This window comes from Metopolophium dirhodum, chromosome 2, assembly GCF_019925205.1.
Source record: "Metopolophium dirhodum isolate CAU chromosome 2, ASM1992520v1, whole genome shotgun sequence".
In the NCBI taxonomy this organism is placed as follows: domain Eukaryota; kingdom Metazoa; phylum Arthropoda; class Insecta; order Hemiptera; family Aphididae; genus Metopolophium; species Metopolophium dirhodum.
Genome location: NC_083561.1, coordinates 20,242,088 through 20,256,783, shown reverse-complemented (window position 1 = coordinate 20,256,783; position 14,696 = coordinate 20,242,088). Strand labels below are relative to the sequence as shown.

General features: G+C 28.1%; 3 protein-coding genes across 3 annotated transcripts; all 3 read right to left on the bottom strand.

Annotated features, from left to right (window-relative positions):
• Positions 1 to 7,997: 7,997 nt before the first annotated feature.
• On the bottom strand, positions 7,998 to 8,363 carry LOC132938804 (protein FAM200A-like). The gene has a single exon (XM_061005814.1). It carries the CDS (start codon positions 8,361 to 8,363, stop codon positions 7,998 to 8,000), a length of 366 nt encoding a protein of 121 aa, XP_060861797.1.
• A 1,592-nt stretch (positions 8,364 to 9,955) lies between these two features.
• LOC132938803 (uncharacterized) lies at positions 9,956 to 12,724 on the bottom strand. The gene is given in 7 exon segments (XM_061005812.1): positions 9,956 to 10,106; positions 10,678 to 10,783; positions 10,850 to 11,180; positions 11,182 to 11,378; positions 11,451 to 11,822; positions 12,124 to 12,384; positions 12,616 to 12,724. Coding segments are annotated over 7 exon segments (1,494 nt in total). The 5' UTR covers positions 12,692 to 12,724.
• On the bottom strand, positions 12,725 to 14,559 carry LOC132938802 (uncharacterized; the record flags this gene model as incomplete). Its single annotated transcript, XM_061005811.1, has 4 exons — positions 12,725 to 12,838; positions 12,923 to 13,194; positions 14,155 to 14,405; positions 14,474 to 14,559. Coding segments are annotated over 4 exons (723 nt in total), but the record flags the coding sequence as incomplete, so codon positions are not given.
• Positions 14,560 to 14,696: the final 137 nt, after the last annotated feature.

Below are 14,696 nucleotides of genomic sequence, written 5' to 3'. Positions count from 1 at the left end.
TGTAAGTGATACATTATATGTATGTATAATGTATATAATTAGGTAATATACTCATAGCTATAAAAAGTAATAACCACAACTCAAAATATTTGTTAGCCGAAGATATTGCACCGTTTTGTAACAAATTTAATAATACAAAAATAATTAAATAAATACAAATTATACGAATTACAGTTATAAGGTAAATGTGAGGTGAGTGAGATTAGTTTGCCAGAAGAAAAGCGCACATATAAGCATATCATATTAAAAATTAAAACAAACTGAGATGCAAGGCTGAGCCGGTTAACGATTATTTTGTAACTTGTTAAGTTAAGAAATTTTAAAATAATAAGGTTAAGTTAAGTTAAAAGTTCCTCATATTTTTTTCGTTACCTCATTTAGTTAAAAGTTAACATTGAAAAAAAGGTAACTTAACTTAGTTTAAAGTTAAAATGTTGTAATTTGCTAAAATTAAACACATAATATGGTTCATTAGATAGTTTTTCTTTACGCTCAAGACGATTAATGGGAAAATTTAAAATTATACATCAAAGTAAAAACCTCATTAAAAAATTTGCATTATTCTTCGGACGAAAATTAACTTAATTTAGATACTTTTGATTAAACTGATTTAACTTAAAGTTAACATGTTAATTTGTAAAAAATTAACGAGGTCATTAACTTATTGTTCGTACAAGAGCGTCCTAGTAGCGCAATACAGCATATAACATTTTACTATTCATGCAATTTTTTGGTGTCAAAAAGCCACTAGAAAAAAAAATATATTTCTAATAATGAAAACATTAATAAATTAATATGTATCCGTGTTATGATCAGATATCTAAATATGTAAAGTTAAAATATTTTAAATTTACTTTTAAGATCATATTAAAAGTCAATGCTTATAAATTATATTTTATCTAATATACTTAAAAAAAGGTGGATAAGTGAATGTCGCTCTGCTGTACAGTAGGTTACAAGTGGGTCACTGTAATGGATGGTGTTAAATTTGAATTCAATGATATAATATCATTGTATAAGAAAAACGATTCTGAGCGAAAACGGTCAGTCAGCTTATGATTTTACCAAGTATATTTGATGATATTATTGTGAATAAAGTAATTTATATATAACCTATTTACGTGGAGCCTTGTTTTAAATTCTCAATCCTTAGCCATAAAAGTTAAAAATTTATAAATTTATAAATTTTTAACTACAAAATAATTAATAAATTATAAATTTGATAAATGTTGTCAAAATTTGAACTTTAAATGCTTATAAAAAAAAATTGTACCTATGTATTTTTAATATTTTTCAACTGCTATTAGAACGATATATCAGGAGCCTTATATTAAATTTTCACGCTTTTTTACCCAATAAATAAAAATTTATTGATATTTATAGAAAAAAAAGTAAAAAAATTAAAAACTGACAATGTCCGTAAACAGCTCAAAAAGAGTCAAAATATTTTCAAAATTTTATCGTGTATAGAAAATGCTAGTACAAGCATTTATTTAATTTAATTTAAGTTTCTTCTAGACATTTTTTTTTTTGATAAAGGTAGACAAACTTATGAGTAATCTTATATTACATTTTCAAATCTTAGATTTAAAAAGAAAATTTTTTATGAATTCTCAACTCAAAATAATTTGCTATTTTTCGTGATTTTTCCGTATTTTGTCAAAATTTGATCTTTAAATGCTTATAAATAAAAACTGTGACTAAGGATTTTTAATTTTTTTCATCTGCCTTTGAAACAATAACCTAGGAGCCTTCTATTAAATTTTCAAACTTTTTTACTCAACAGATAAAATTTTATTGATATTTATAGAGAAAAAAACTAAAAAAATTGAAAACTGACAATGGCCGTAAACAGCTCAAAAAGAGTTAAAATATTTTGTAAATTTTATGGTGTATAGAAAATGCTAATATAAACATTCAGTCAAAATTTCATGTCCCCTACAGTCATTTGTTTTAGAGTTACACCAAAAACCAAAATCGATTTTCTCGAAAACAAATTTTGCGTAAAAATTCCGGTTTTCCTTAATTTTTCTTTTGTTTTTCACGTCGCTTGTGAAAACTACTGGGAAATTTTTACTTTTGACCCCCCAAAGTACCAACTAGATTCACTTTCCTATCAGAAAAGTTACTATTGAAGAAAATCCAAGCACTTTTACTGTCCTAAAAGGTGATGACAGACACAAAAATAAAAAAAAAAATTTTAAAAATTTAAAAAAATTTTAAAAAATTTTAAAAAAAACACACATCATTGTAAAATCAATACATTCATCGCTTCGCTCAGAATCTAAAATATATGTAATAAAATACAATTATTGTTAATTGCAATTAACTTACTTTTGAATCCACAGGACGTTAAAATCACTATTGTATTTCAAAATAATTCAAACAAAATTAAATAAATACAAGCTTGAATAGGTTGGTACCATAAAAAACTGATTTAATGGTTCACTAATCTCAAATGAATAATAATCAAATCATGGGCCACTGCAACTTACTCAACATTACACACGCAATTCTAAAGATATTTTCCTAATAGCTATAATAATTTATAAATACGACAAGTCGAAATTGAAATGAAAATCAACGTCAATTAACAATAGTTTTGGAATGTATTCTTTTCGTGAAATTGTCAGTTAATGGTCATTAATTTTAACTTGAATATTTAAGAATACACAATATACATCAAAAATAAAATTTCATTCAAGTACTTAATCAACTTTTTTCTTCGGGTTTATCCGAACTAGGACCAAGTTGTCACACCGTCGTAAAATATATTTTATATAATCCCAGAGTCTTCCAATTTTATCCACCTCCTAATGCAGGAATTCAAATACATGACCCACGAGAAACATTTTAGGGCACGCGAATAATTAAAATATTTATATTCTATAATAATATATATACCTATGATTTATATTTTCAATAATAAATAACATCAGAATATTAGTACTTTTTCAGTATCGTTGACGTCTTATAGAATAATTCGATTAGTAGATTTGTTAAAACGTAGCTAACATACTGATCGCAATATAATATTATATATAATATATAATATTTTTCATAATTTTATATTTTATATTACATAATATTTCAATACATTTGCTGATCACTAATTAATACATATAAAATCATCCCAGCAGGACAATGTTGCACAAAAATAATGCAATCATGTTATGAAAAGATTGAAAAAGGTACCACCGATATGTAGCATTCCCAATCGTATTCTACCAGATTTTATAAGATTGCATTTTTTAGAACCAAGCTATCTTTTTTTTTTAGTATGTGTATAAAATTCTTTATATCATAACTTTTCTAAGTTATTGTTTATTTACTTATAATTAATTTAAAATATTACCATCACAAGCATCTGAAAAAAAAAAACATTTTTATTATTCGATAGTTGTAAATCAATAAATTATCCTTACCGCATGCTAATCCTACATTCACTGCAGCAGATGCAGGCTTAACCCAAACTGCAATTACTATACATGTCAGCATTAGTAAATACTGCTTGAAGAAAACCATTTTGAATTGGTATAAGGTATAAGAAGGTTCAAACGTATATGAAATTAATGAAAAATAATAAGAACGTTGAACAGTAAATGAAATAAAATTTTACTTCTCAGTTCTTTTATAAGCGACCTTTTTCCATACTATACTGCCTCAGCACAAAATAAACAATGTTCACAATACGTTGTTGATTTAATAACAACTAATATAATATAAGAATATAACAAGAGCCTAAATATGTCAGTGAACGCCATATGCCATACCTATTTATAATTGTTTAACGCTTCATTAAATGCGAAGTTTTTTTTTAAGAAAACTATTTACAATGTTAAAATTCAATACACATATTATATAAAAAATACATATCTCCATATTATATAATACTTTAATAAAATAAAATTAGTTTTTAAGAAATTTACTTTTGTATCGGTAAAAATGTATACTACATTAATTCTGGGTATTGTACCTATGATTGTATAATGTGGATCTTTCATAATTTGTAAAATTCTATTAATTTGTATTTTTAATTACAATGAAACAAATAAAAATATATTATATTATATAATTATATACATGTTGTAAAAATATATTTAAATTGATCATAGACAATCCTAAGTATTTTAAAATGATATTAGTTGTATATCTATGACTTGGGACCTAACATGGATGCACCGGGCAAAATATGTGGCGAGGTCGCCGATCGGTAAAATGTTCCAGCGATAGCGACCGCAGTATACACGCCGCAGACGTGACCGGTTTCACCCAAATCATCTTCCCCATTTCGCCAAAATTATGTTATGATATGATTACCGTTTCACCAAGACTAGTTCAGATAAATTAAAAATTAAGTTGGCAAAGATTGTTTTAATACAATCATTCATTATCATGTTTTTTTGGACATTCATATATTTTGTATGCTGTATAATTTATAATACACTAGCTGGTTAGCACTTCGTCGCTTGTAAAAAATTACAACTTATAAAAAAATTGTCATTGTTCAACTCCTTTTGGATGTAACTCAGTCTCCCCGGTAGGTAATTCTACTACGTCGGATCGCGGACAATGTCAAGTAGGCAATGTGTGCAAATTCGATTTGATGCATGCTTGCACCTGATCTGCCCGATTAACCAATAGCAACCATTTGTAAACGAAAATTTCCTCCGTAATTCTCAAAATCCCCGTTTGAGCACATCCACGGGTCGGACCTCTACTTTAACCTTTTTAAATCAGCCTATATTGTAATGTTTGAGTAGCATTTAGCATTACCCAGAAAACACCACAATACTTGGTTCTAAATAAATTTCAGTACTTTTTTATACAACGATTTTCTTATTTTGTTGTTGTACAAAAACTAATAACCACACATGCTTGCATTTTACATAATTATATGTTGATTTTATCATTTCCTATACTTGGAAATATACTTTAAATATTTAATAATTTAATAACCCTCTAATATGAGGAATCTCCTATTATATTTTGAAACCTAAGTTTTTTGAATAAAATAGTTTTTGAATTTCTTACAACAAACTACCTACATTTTTATAGTTATAATTATAATTAAACTATTTTATTTAAATATATTTTAATTTTGTGAATATGTCGAAAAATGCTATTATAATTTAAAAAATGTGACAATGTCTATATTTTTCAACTGAGGTAGGTATGTGCAACTCTTCATGAGCATTTTAATATATAGAAAGAAGTAACACTGTGCCATTTCATTCCACCTATGTAAACTTTAAAAACTTTTAACTATACTCGCTCATATTTTAACTTTTTTTTTGTATAAAATACACAACAAAAAATATTTTGTTTCGAAAAATGCAATGAGCAATATTCATAATATGTTGTTGATTCAGTAACAATACTCATATCATATGAAATAATAATATGCGTCGTAAAATCCATAGGTACCTACATTATTTTTTTTTTTTTTATCACTTGAGTAAATAATAAGTACGCAAAATTAAACACGATGAAAATACAATGTGTTAATTTGAACTGATTTTTTCAATTTTTCCACTTTGTTCAACTGACTTCAAAATACTACTAAAAATTTTCAAATGAGTTTCTAGTAATTACATTTGATAGTTATACACAAAAAACTAGTTAGAAACATGTCTAAATACATAATTATTATAAACATATTATAGTATACCTAAGCAATTTAATTGTATGCTTCATATTCGTGATACATCATACTTTTAAAATATATATGTCAAGCCAAAGAAAAAAATGTATGTCTGTTAAATTAAGCAGGCATCTAAATGTAGTCTTCTTCCCACTATATAAATCTGTTTTACCTAACCCGAGGGCGCTTCTCTGGCGATTATTTGAACTGACTTAGTGAACCGGCCAATGAAAAAATTCGACGGGCGGTCTCCCGGCGGCGGCGGAGCCGTCGCTGCGTTATCACTCCTTCTTATCACTTATCACGATTTTTTTCAAAGTTTTTTCAGATTTTCGTCTTTACTCCGTCCGAGGACTTTCCGCGTCCCCGCTCGGACTTTATTCACGTTCCCCGTCAGAATTAGAGACCGCGCGTGGCCGTACTTTTTTCCCGGCGGGCCCTCCACGGCCGAGACGACGCGCTTTACGTCCGCCGCCGTCGCACGCGTTTTTTGCCTTTTTTTTCAAAAATTCGAGTTTTAGCCCTTTTCGAGGCGTCCGCCCTTCCAGTTCGCCTCTTATTCGCGTTCCCCGCTAAATCTATAGGCCGCGTACGCCCGCGCCCCGTTCACGGAGAGCGCCTCCGCGTAGAAATCCGTCGCCGTGGTCGTGGCGATGTCATTGGCAAAAAACGGGGGGGCTTGAGGGGGCTTAGCCCCCCCCCCAAAAGCCCACCAAGCCCCCCCAAACCTTCTTGCAAACATAACAATTTCGTAGTTTCATTTCATGTATTATATTCTTAAAAAACAAGAAATATAACACATAATAATTTTTTATACTATACATTTGTTTGTATAATATTTTACTTAATATTTTATACGAAAATTAAAATTATAAGTTGGAACACTCCGAACACTGTCCTATAGTGATTTGTTTTATCGTCCGTTGAATGAAACAAAATATATAAAATTATATTAATTTGGAAAAACCAATACTGCCGATGGTCGATACAATGATTGTGTTGATCGCTGCACCGTGGCAGTGAAAAATAATATACGATAATGTTTTATTTATAGTCATTAATTGTACATTTGTACGTTGTAGGTTGTAACCATTTATCATCACTAATCATTAGTTCATATCCTGCGGTACCGGTACGTCGTACTCGTATGTTATATTATATTATACTATTTATTATTTTACTATTGAGTTTTGCGTGTAAAGTGTTTAAGACAGACAAGACAGTTATTCCGTATAGTGCATTATTATAATATAATTTATATATTGATATATCATTATATAAATATGTTTAGTATTTTTAATTTAAAGAATAAAAGTAATACTACTAATACACTTGTGAATCAAAATAATAAAAATCATGAAAGTATTGTGACCGTCGAGCCCGTCGAAACAGAAACGTCTGCCACAACCAGTGAAATACTTAGTGATTTAGGAGACTTGAATTCTGGACCGGCTCAACCTAAAACTAAGGTACCTACCTACTTAACTATGATTTTATCATAATATTTTTTTTTTTTTTTAAATATATTAATAAATTATATTCCTACCTTTTATTTTTAATAATAATTTAGTTTCCTTTGACCAAGTTTGGAGAGCAGAAGCGTAGTTTTAATGAATCATACTATAAAAAACATGAATGGGTAGAGTACTCTATATCTAGAGATGCAATATTCTGTTTTGCTTGCCGCATTTTTGGAACAGATTCAGTAGAACCTTCATTGACAATATTGACATTAACGGGTTTCAAAAATTGGAAAAAAGCAAGTATTTTATAAAATGTTATTATTTCGTCATAATATTATTGTAACCATTTAAATAAATGTAATTGCATAGTTAAGTGGATCTAGAGGCACAAAGTACAACAAGTTTTCAAAACTAGAAGCACATAGTGGAACTAAAGTTCATTTAACGTCTATGGCTCGATGGAATGGTGTTACGTGCTGCCCCTTCAGGGATTCACTATGTAGATGATTTGGAAATAATGGTAGCCAAATTAGATTTATAATACAATGTTTTATTAGAACAAATATAAAATGTATAGTATCGTCGTGGTAATAGTAGTAGTAGTCGTCGTCGTGTTGTATATCAGCGGTTCTTAACCTTTGTGTAGTGGCGACCCAAGATATATACCAAATTTTTAATGCGATCTTTTTATAAATAATGTTCAATAGCGGGATAAAAAAAAACCACCGGGTACTCTTAATTTAATAATTTTTTTTACTCTTATTACTTGTACTAGTAACAGGTCATAATATTATTATAGTTTATTATTATAGTTTATTTTTAATAATTGTATTGTACATATTTTTTTAAATAATTTTTAATTTAAATATTTTTTTTAAATAATGAAGAATTTAATGACTTCCTTGGTCTTGATGTTGCTTCACCAATGAATCAATTTGAGCTTCTATGGAGTTATTAAGTGAAATACGCATCATGGGTTCGACATCAAGCTTATTTCTTGCTTTGGTTTTGATCGTAGTTAATGTCGAAAATTCGGATTCACATAAATATGTTGTTGCAAAAGGAACTAATTTCTTTAATGCTTCTTCGTAAAGATTAGGATACTCATTTCTTAAAGATATCCAAAATTGGTTTAAATTTTTAGTGTTAAAAGATTGTTCTAATAATTTATCTGACGATAATTCTAATAGTTGGATTTCATTTAATAAAGATAATTCATGATTTTCACAGGGTAAAAACGGGTTAAGAATCCACATATTGTTTGATCGAATATCAAAAGTTTATTTGGCTTTAAAGAAGCATTTGCTAGTACATTACCGCAAATAACACATTGTGGCAAATCTACTCCGTTTTCATTTATATAAGTAAACCCGTAACCAATATATTTATCAATGTATTTATAAGTGTAGTTCATTGATATTTTTACCTTTTGTCTAGGTATTTCGTCCTTCTCTATTTCTTGTTCATTTGCATTTGATTCCGTCTTTTCATTTTCATTTTCATTATTTTTAACTACCGCAGGTTTTATAAAAAAAGATGAAAGTGATGTCTGTTTACTCATTATAAATGTTTAATACACAATACAAAATTATACAAAATTATTAGTCTATTTACAAATAATATTATATTAAGAGGACGCTACACCAAAACGTATACGCGTGTAACGGCCGAGAGAACGCGCTGTTAAGTGTTTTCGCGATCCGCATGCACGCGACGTTTAAGTCACGCCCACTACCCGCAGTCGGCGGCCGGCCGTCGATTGTGCTCAGTCGGGACTTCGGGAGCGACTTTCATTATTCTATGAACGTTCGTCTAGGACGTCTCTCATCATTATAAAATATGTATACGTAAATGCCGCCGTATTATTTTAAATGTCCGCGCGTACCCATGATCTATTGATTATAATTTAAGTCACTGCTTACCTTAATATATTATGTAGCATTGTATAGATCGTATAAACTGTATAACATAGCTTGATTTGTATTTATTGAATAACTACTTTTCGAATATAATTAAATAGAAAACTTCTATATTACCTATTGCCTATTGGTAATCATACGTAAATTCTTTTGGAGTAGATACAATATACATACCTATAATTTTTTATTTAAATAAAAAATCAAATATAGGCAAAATTTATTAAAATTATATTAAGACCTAATATATATTATATATATATATGTTAATATATAATATAATATGATAACCTAATATAATATATTATACATTTTTGAAAGTTATACTGCTTACCTAAATATAATATGTAGCAATATATTATAGATAGTAAAAACGGTAATACAACATAATATATTGACTTTTAGTTATCGCATTATTACTGATTCAATTATAATACAAAGAGTAAAATATATTTATTGTTGAAAAATATAAAATGCATCAATAATTCTACGACCAGAACTGCAATAGTATTTATAATATATTCATTATTATTATTATTTATTATACATATTATACAATCACTCCTAACTTTTCGCTCACAACCATACTTACGCGATTGTATTTATCTCGTTATTACTTATTAGATACCTACTTCATGATATATAATATATTAATATAGTATTATTTACTATTAGGTAAAAAATAATAATGAATAATACCTAATAAATAACCTAAATACCTAACCCCTAGTCTCAAATAAATTAATATTTCTAAATACTTATCTAAATATTAGTTTTCTTGTAGGTAAATGTGTTGAGTATATTTTAAGTATAATTTTGTATAATATGCCTATACCACATATAATTTGTATAGGACAGTTTTTATTATAACTAATCATACATTTATTTACATTTTAAATAAATATTAAAACCATATCACTTTTATAATTATATTAAGATTTTTTAATTTTTTTCAACGATACTATTTTAAATCTTTCTTGCTGTTTTTCTAAAATGTCATCCGGATCCCTGATATCACTTATTAACAATCTTTTGCCATATAAGGGATCGACGAGTTCAGGCAAAAGACAATTTAAATAAAACCTAAAATACAAATTCGTGTCATATTCAATTAAATTAGTAGGACTGATATTGGTACTTTAAACTACTTACGACATTAATTTTTCAGACATATTTTGTATCCAAAATGTATGATCATAATAAATTTTTTCTACAGTGGTCCACTTTTCAGTGTATACTACCAAATAGCATAGTTCACGTTTAGTAATATGCAGTTGTCCAATAACTTGAAAATAATAATTACTATTTCGTTTTACTATGATCGAAGAATCTTTCATTATCCAATTTGGGAGCTGTAACATGTGTTATAAACACAATTTCAACTGTTATCTGCAGTACATAATTACCTATATATGTATTTCAGTACCAACAATTTTAGATTCTGAACGGAGTGATGAATATATTGATTTTACAATGATGTGTGGTTCTTTCTATTTTTGTGTCTGGGGACAACATTTGGAGCAGTAATAGTGCTTCAATCTTACAAATCAGGGGGGGGGGGGTTGTTTCTGGTAGCAAAGTGAATGTACGATTTTTGTAGTGATTGTATTTTTACGATGATAAAAATTATTGGAAATAAAATTATTCATATTACCCATCACTTACAAGTTTATTGTTGAAAGCTTCGATTAGACTTTCTGAATTACGAGCATTGTAAGGACACTTAATTTCTATTATGGCATTTTCTCCAACTAGACCATCTAATTAAAAAAAGAATATTTAAATGACTAGAAAAAATACATCTATAATTTAATAAATAATTATACCTGGACTTGCTGCCAAATATGGTAGATCAGAATCAATAATAAGACCACATGTTTGGACGTTTACGTTATACATTTCTTCGAACTTTTTCCGACCTTTCGATTCCATAACATTACCATAGGTTAGTTGTTTTGTTTTGGGATTTGGTGCGTATAGCAAGCTATGGATTTTTTTCTTACAACTAGTGTAAGGTCGCATTTTGCATATCGTGCCAAAATTTGACGCTGTGATTCGAAGTCTTCTTTCTTTAAACCAAAGAGAATTATTACTTTGATCTCTTGTACAAATTTCGATCTCAATTCTATCAGCCTCATTAAGTTTTTGTAAAAATAAAAATTTTTTTTTTGTCATAATCCTCTTTGATCATTGTATCGATTAATGGTTCAGCTAACCCATAATTTTGATCCGCTGCTGTACATTGAGATCGGCTTTTGAATTTTGAGCTAGTATTGTTAGAAAACAATTGTCGTCTTTTTAAACAATTGGCTCTTATACGTTCTACATTTTTTAAATATTTTTTGCCAAATTTTCCTTTAAAAAACAGTTTATAGATACAGAATAAAACATAAACACATTAATGTTATACTAGACAGTTGGATTTACCTGGGCTTATATTTTGCATAGTCTTATGAACCTGCCTAAGATACTGTTTTGAATTAAATGCAATTACAGCAGCTTCAACTCTAGTGCTGTAAGAATTTTTTTGTGAAAAATTTATTCTTTTTCCAGATATGTACTTATTAATAACACTATTAAAAATTTCACAAGCGTTATTATCAACATCCGATAAAAGGCTAGATGCGTTGCTAGTAAGTCGAAACAGTATTTGATTTATTTCTCGTAATAAACCACACTCTTCAGCCTGCGGTACTAAATTTATTTCACCTTCTTTTTGTCCAAGACAAAAGTAAGTTGCACAATTCGTGTGTTGGCCTAATCTATGATAAATACTATTAGCAATATCCGATCTGAGTTCTAAAAATTAACAGAACAAATTTAGTGTTAGTAATAGATTTTATTCGATTTACGAGTATATAATATTATGTACGATAAAATTGTTATAAACTTGACAATTTAATTCAAGGATTCTCATAATTTTCCACCACATTAATTTTAAAAAAAAGTCTACCATAAAGCTACATTCATTTTCTACGAGGGTTTGAGTTTGAATTATTTTGTAGACATAATATATAGGTAAAATACAATCTCCACTCAGAAAATAAAATACACAAAAATGGTCTTAATAACTATAAATAATTAGTCTTTTATAATAAACCTGTAATTTGTTGAGCCTTAGGTAAGTCTTGTTTTTTTCTAAATTGTACTGCCTTGGTAACGTCAGAACGAAATCTTAGAATTTGAGATAAAATAAATTTTCTCAAATTAATAGGAAATTCAGTTTTATTTGCTAAAGCTGTCATTTTTTGACCGAAATTCCTTAGCAAATGGTTTCGACATTCTATTTTTTCTATAAAAAAATCTGGTCCATATGGCAATATTTCATTTAATTTTTTTAACACACTGCTATCTCCGTCTCCTATAACAGCGAAAAATATAAAAAATAATGTTTTTTTTTGTGTCTAATTACAGTTTTTGGAGCAGAAATAATACATTAATTCTCGACTTTAGCACATTTCCTTTTAGAAAAGTGAATCTATTGTTTGTACTTTAAAGAGGTAATTTTTTTTAAATAACCAACATTTTACAAAATAAACAATTGTGGAAGAATGGGGGGGGGGGGAAGTACCCTTATTATCTACGTACCTACCTATTAATTTATTATATTTGAGACCATGCATTTCAATGCTGCGTGAAAAACCTTCAACCACTCCATCTGCTTCCATTGCAGTGGAGGCCTTACTCCAATTTAAAAAACATTCGTGTTCAGATGGTTTCTCATTTCGATTCGATGCTCTTTGACAAACAACACAGTACCTATTTCTTATTCCTACAAATAAAACTTTCCTGGTTCTTTTCCCAATAATAGTGGCCTATATAATATTGTTTTAATACAATTAAAAATTGAATACTATATAATAATTTGCAACTTAATTTAAACAATTATACTTTCATACCGTTCCTGATAAAGCATTGTACTTGGACTTATAGCTACGTTTCGACCATTGGCCATCAGCGATAACTGTACACATAGGTATACCGTCCACGTCAACTTCACCATTTTCTAATGCCATCTGTCGTTCTTCGTTTCCAGCCTTTTGCATTTCACTCCATGCAGTTTTTTGTACAACCAAATTAATACAATTTTGCATTTTTATGTACGTCGTATTGCACATAGTAGGTAGTTCAACTGAAGCAGAAAGCTCCGTTAACTGTGCGTATCCTATCCCTTTTGTTGTAATATTCAATATTTTATTAATTACTATTTATTTATACCATATTTTTTAGATTCTGAATGGAGTGATGAATGTATTAATTATACAATGATGTGTGTTTTTTTTTTATAAAACGTTTTTAAAAACGGAAATTTTCACGCAAAACCAGTTTTTGATAAAATTGAATTTTTAATTTGGCTGTCACTCAAAAACTAAAAACTGTATAAACTTGAAATTTTCACCAAATGTTTATATTGGTTCACCTATACATCGTATAATTTTTGAAAGATTTTGAGGTATTTTGAGCTATTTATGGACAGTTGACATTTTGGATTTTTCTTTTTTAGTTTAACTTATAGCCATTAAAAAAATCAAAAATCGTAAGTTACAATTTTTTTTATAACCGTAGAAAGTTAAAATTTTTACGAAATATGATAAAATTGCGAAAATTTGAAGTTATTTTGTAGTTGAAAATTCATAAAATTTTAATTATTTATACCTAAAATTTGAAATTTAATTACAATAGGTTCTCCATACATTTTTCTTCAAATACCTAATAAAAAAAAAAACTCTAACGGGCTAAAACCACCAATTTTTATGAGCGTTTGAAATAGGCATTTTAAATATTCGATTTTTTTTTTTTTTATATAAATGTCCATAAAGATTTTTTGGCTGAGTCAAAATACTTGGGGACATTGAATAAAATGTCCACATAAATTAATCTATGAGTGATTCAAAAATTATCAAAATACATATAGGCTCAATTTTTTTTATAAGCGTTTGAAATTCAAATATTCACTATGATTACGAGCGTTTAAATTAAAAAAATTATAAATTCACGCGTAAAAAAACGATTTATTATCAAACGGTTTTAGATATAAAATGAATAAATAAAATATCCTAGGCTGACAATTAATCGTCTCCGTTCAGAATCGTTTATATTAGTATAATGTATAAACCATTCATTAACATACCTGCAGCGATACTACCATTAACTAAAGATTTGTTAATCGGTATGTATGATTCTTTTGGATTTTCTGAATGAATTATACTTTCAATACTACAAATTTGACATTGAAATTTAAAACTTGAAGTATACCCGTTTCTAATTTCTGATTTAAATATCATATCTAAAAATGAACAATCAGTACCACCACTATGACGATTTTTTTTTATTTGTTCAAAAATATAAGCTATATCCACTATTCGTCTGCCTACTAAATTCCTAAATATAAATATACATTATAAGTAAGTTAGATGGGCAAGACAAAAAATAAATAACGTTATACATACTCGGAAACAATTGTGTCAGATGTAGTGTTGGAAATTACGCTAAAATTATGAGCATCAATATTCTGTGCAGTTACAGTATCACTATACAAACATTAAAATGTATGATCAATATTATCATTTATCAATTATAGTATTATAGTTACAATGTTTTTAATATAGATTTATTGGTACCTCGAACTAAATAGCGTAAAACTGTCAAAAGAGTCAGCTACATTTCTTTCAT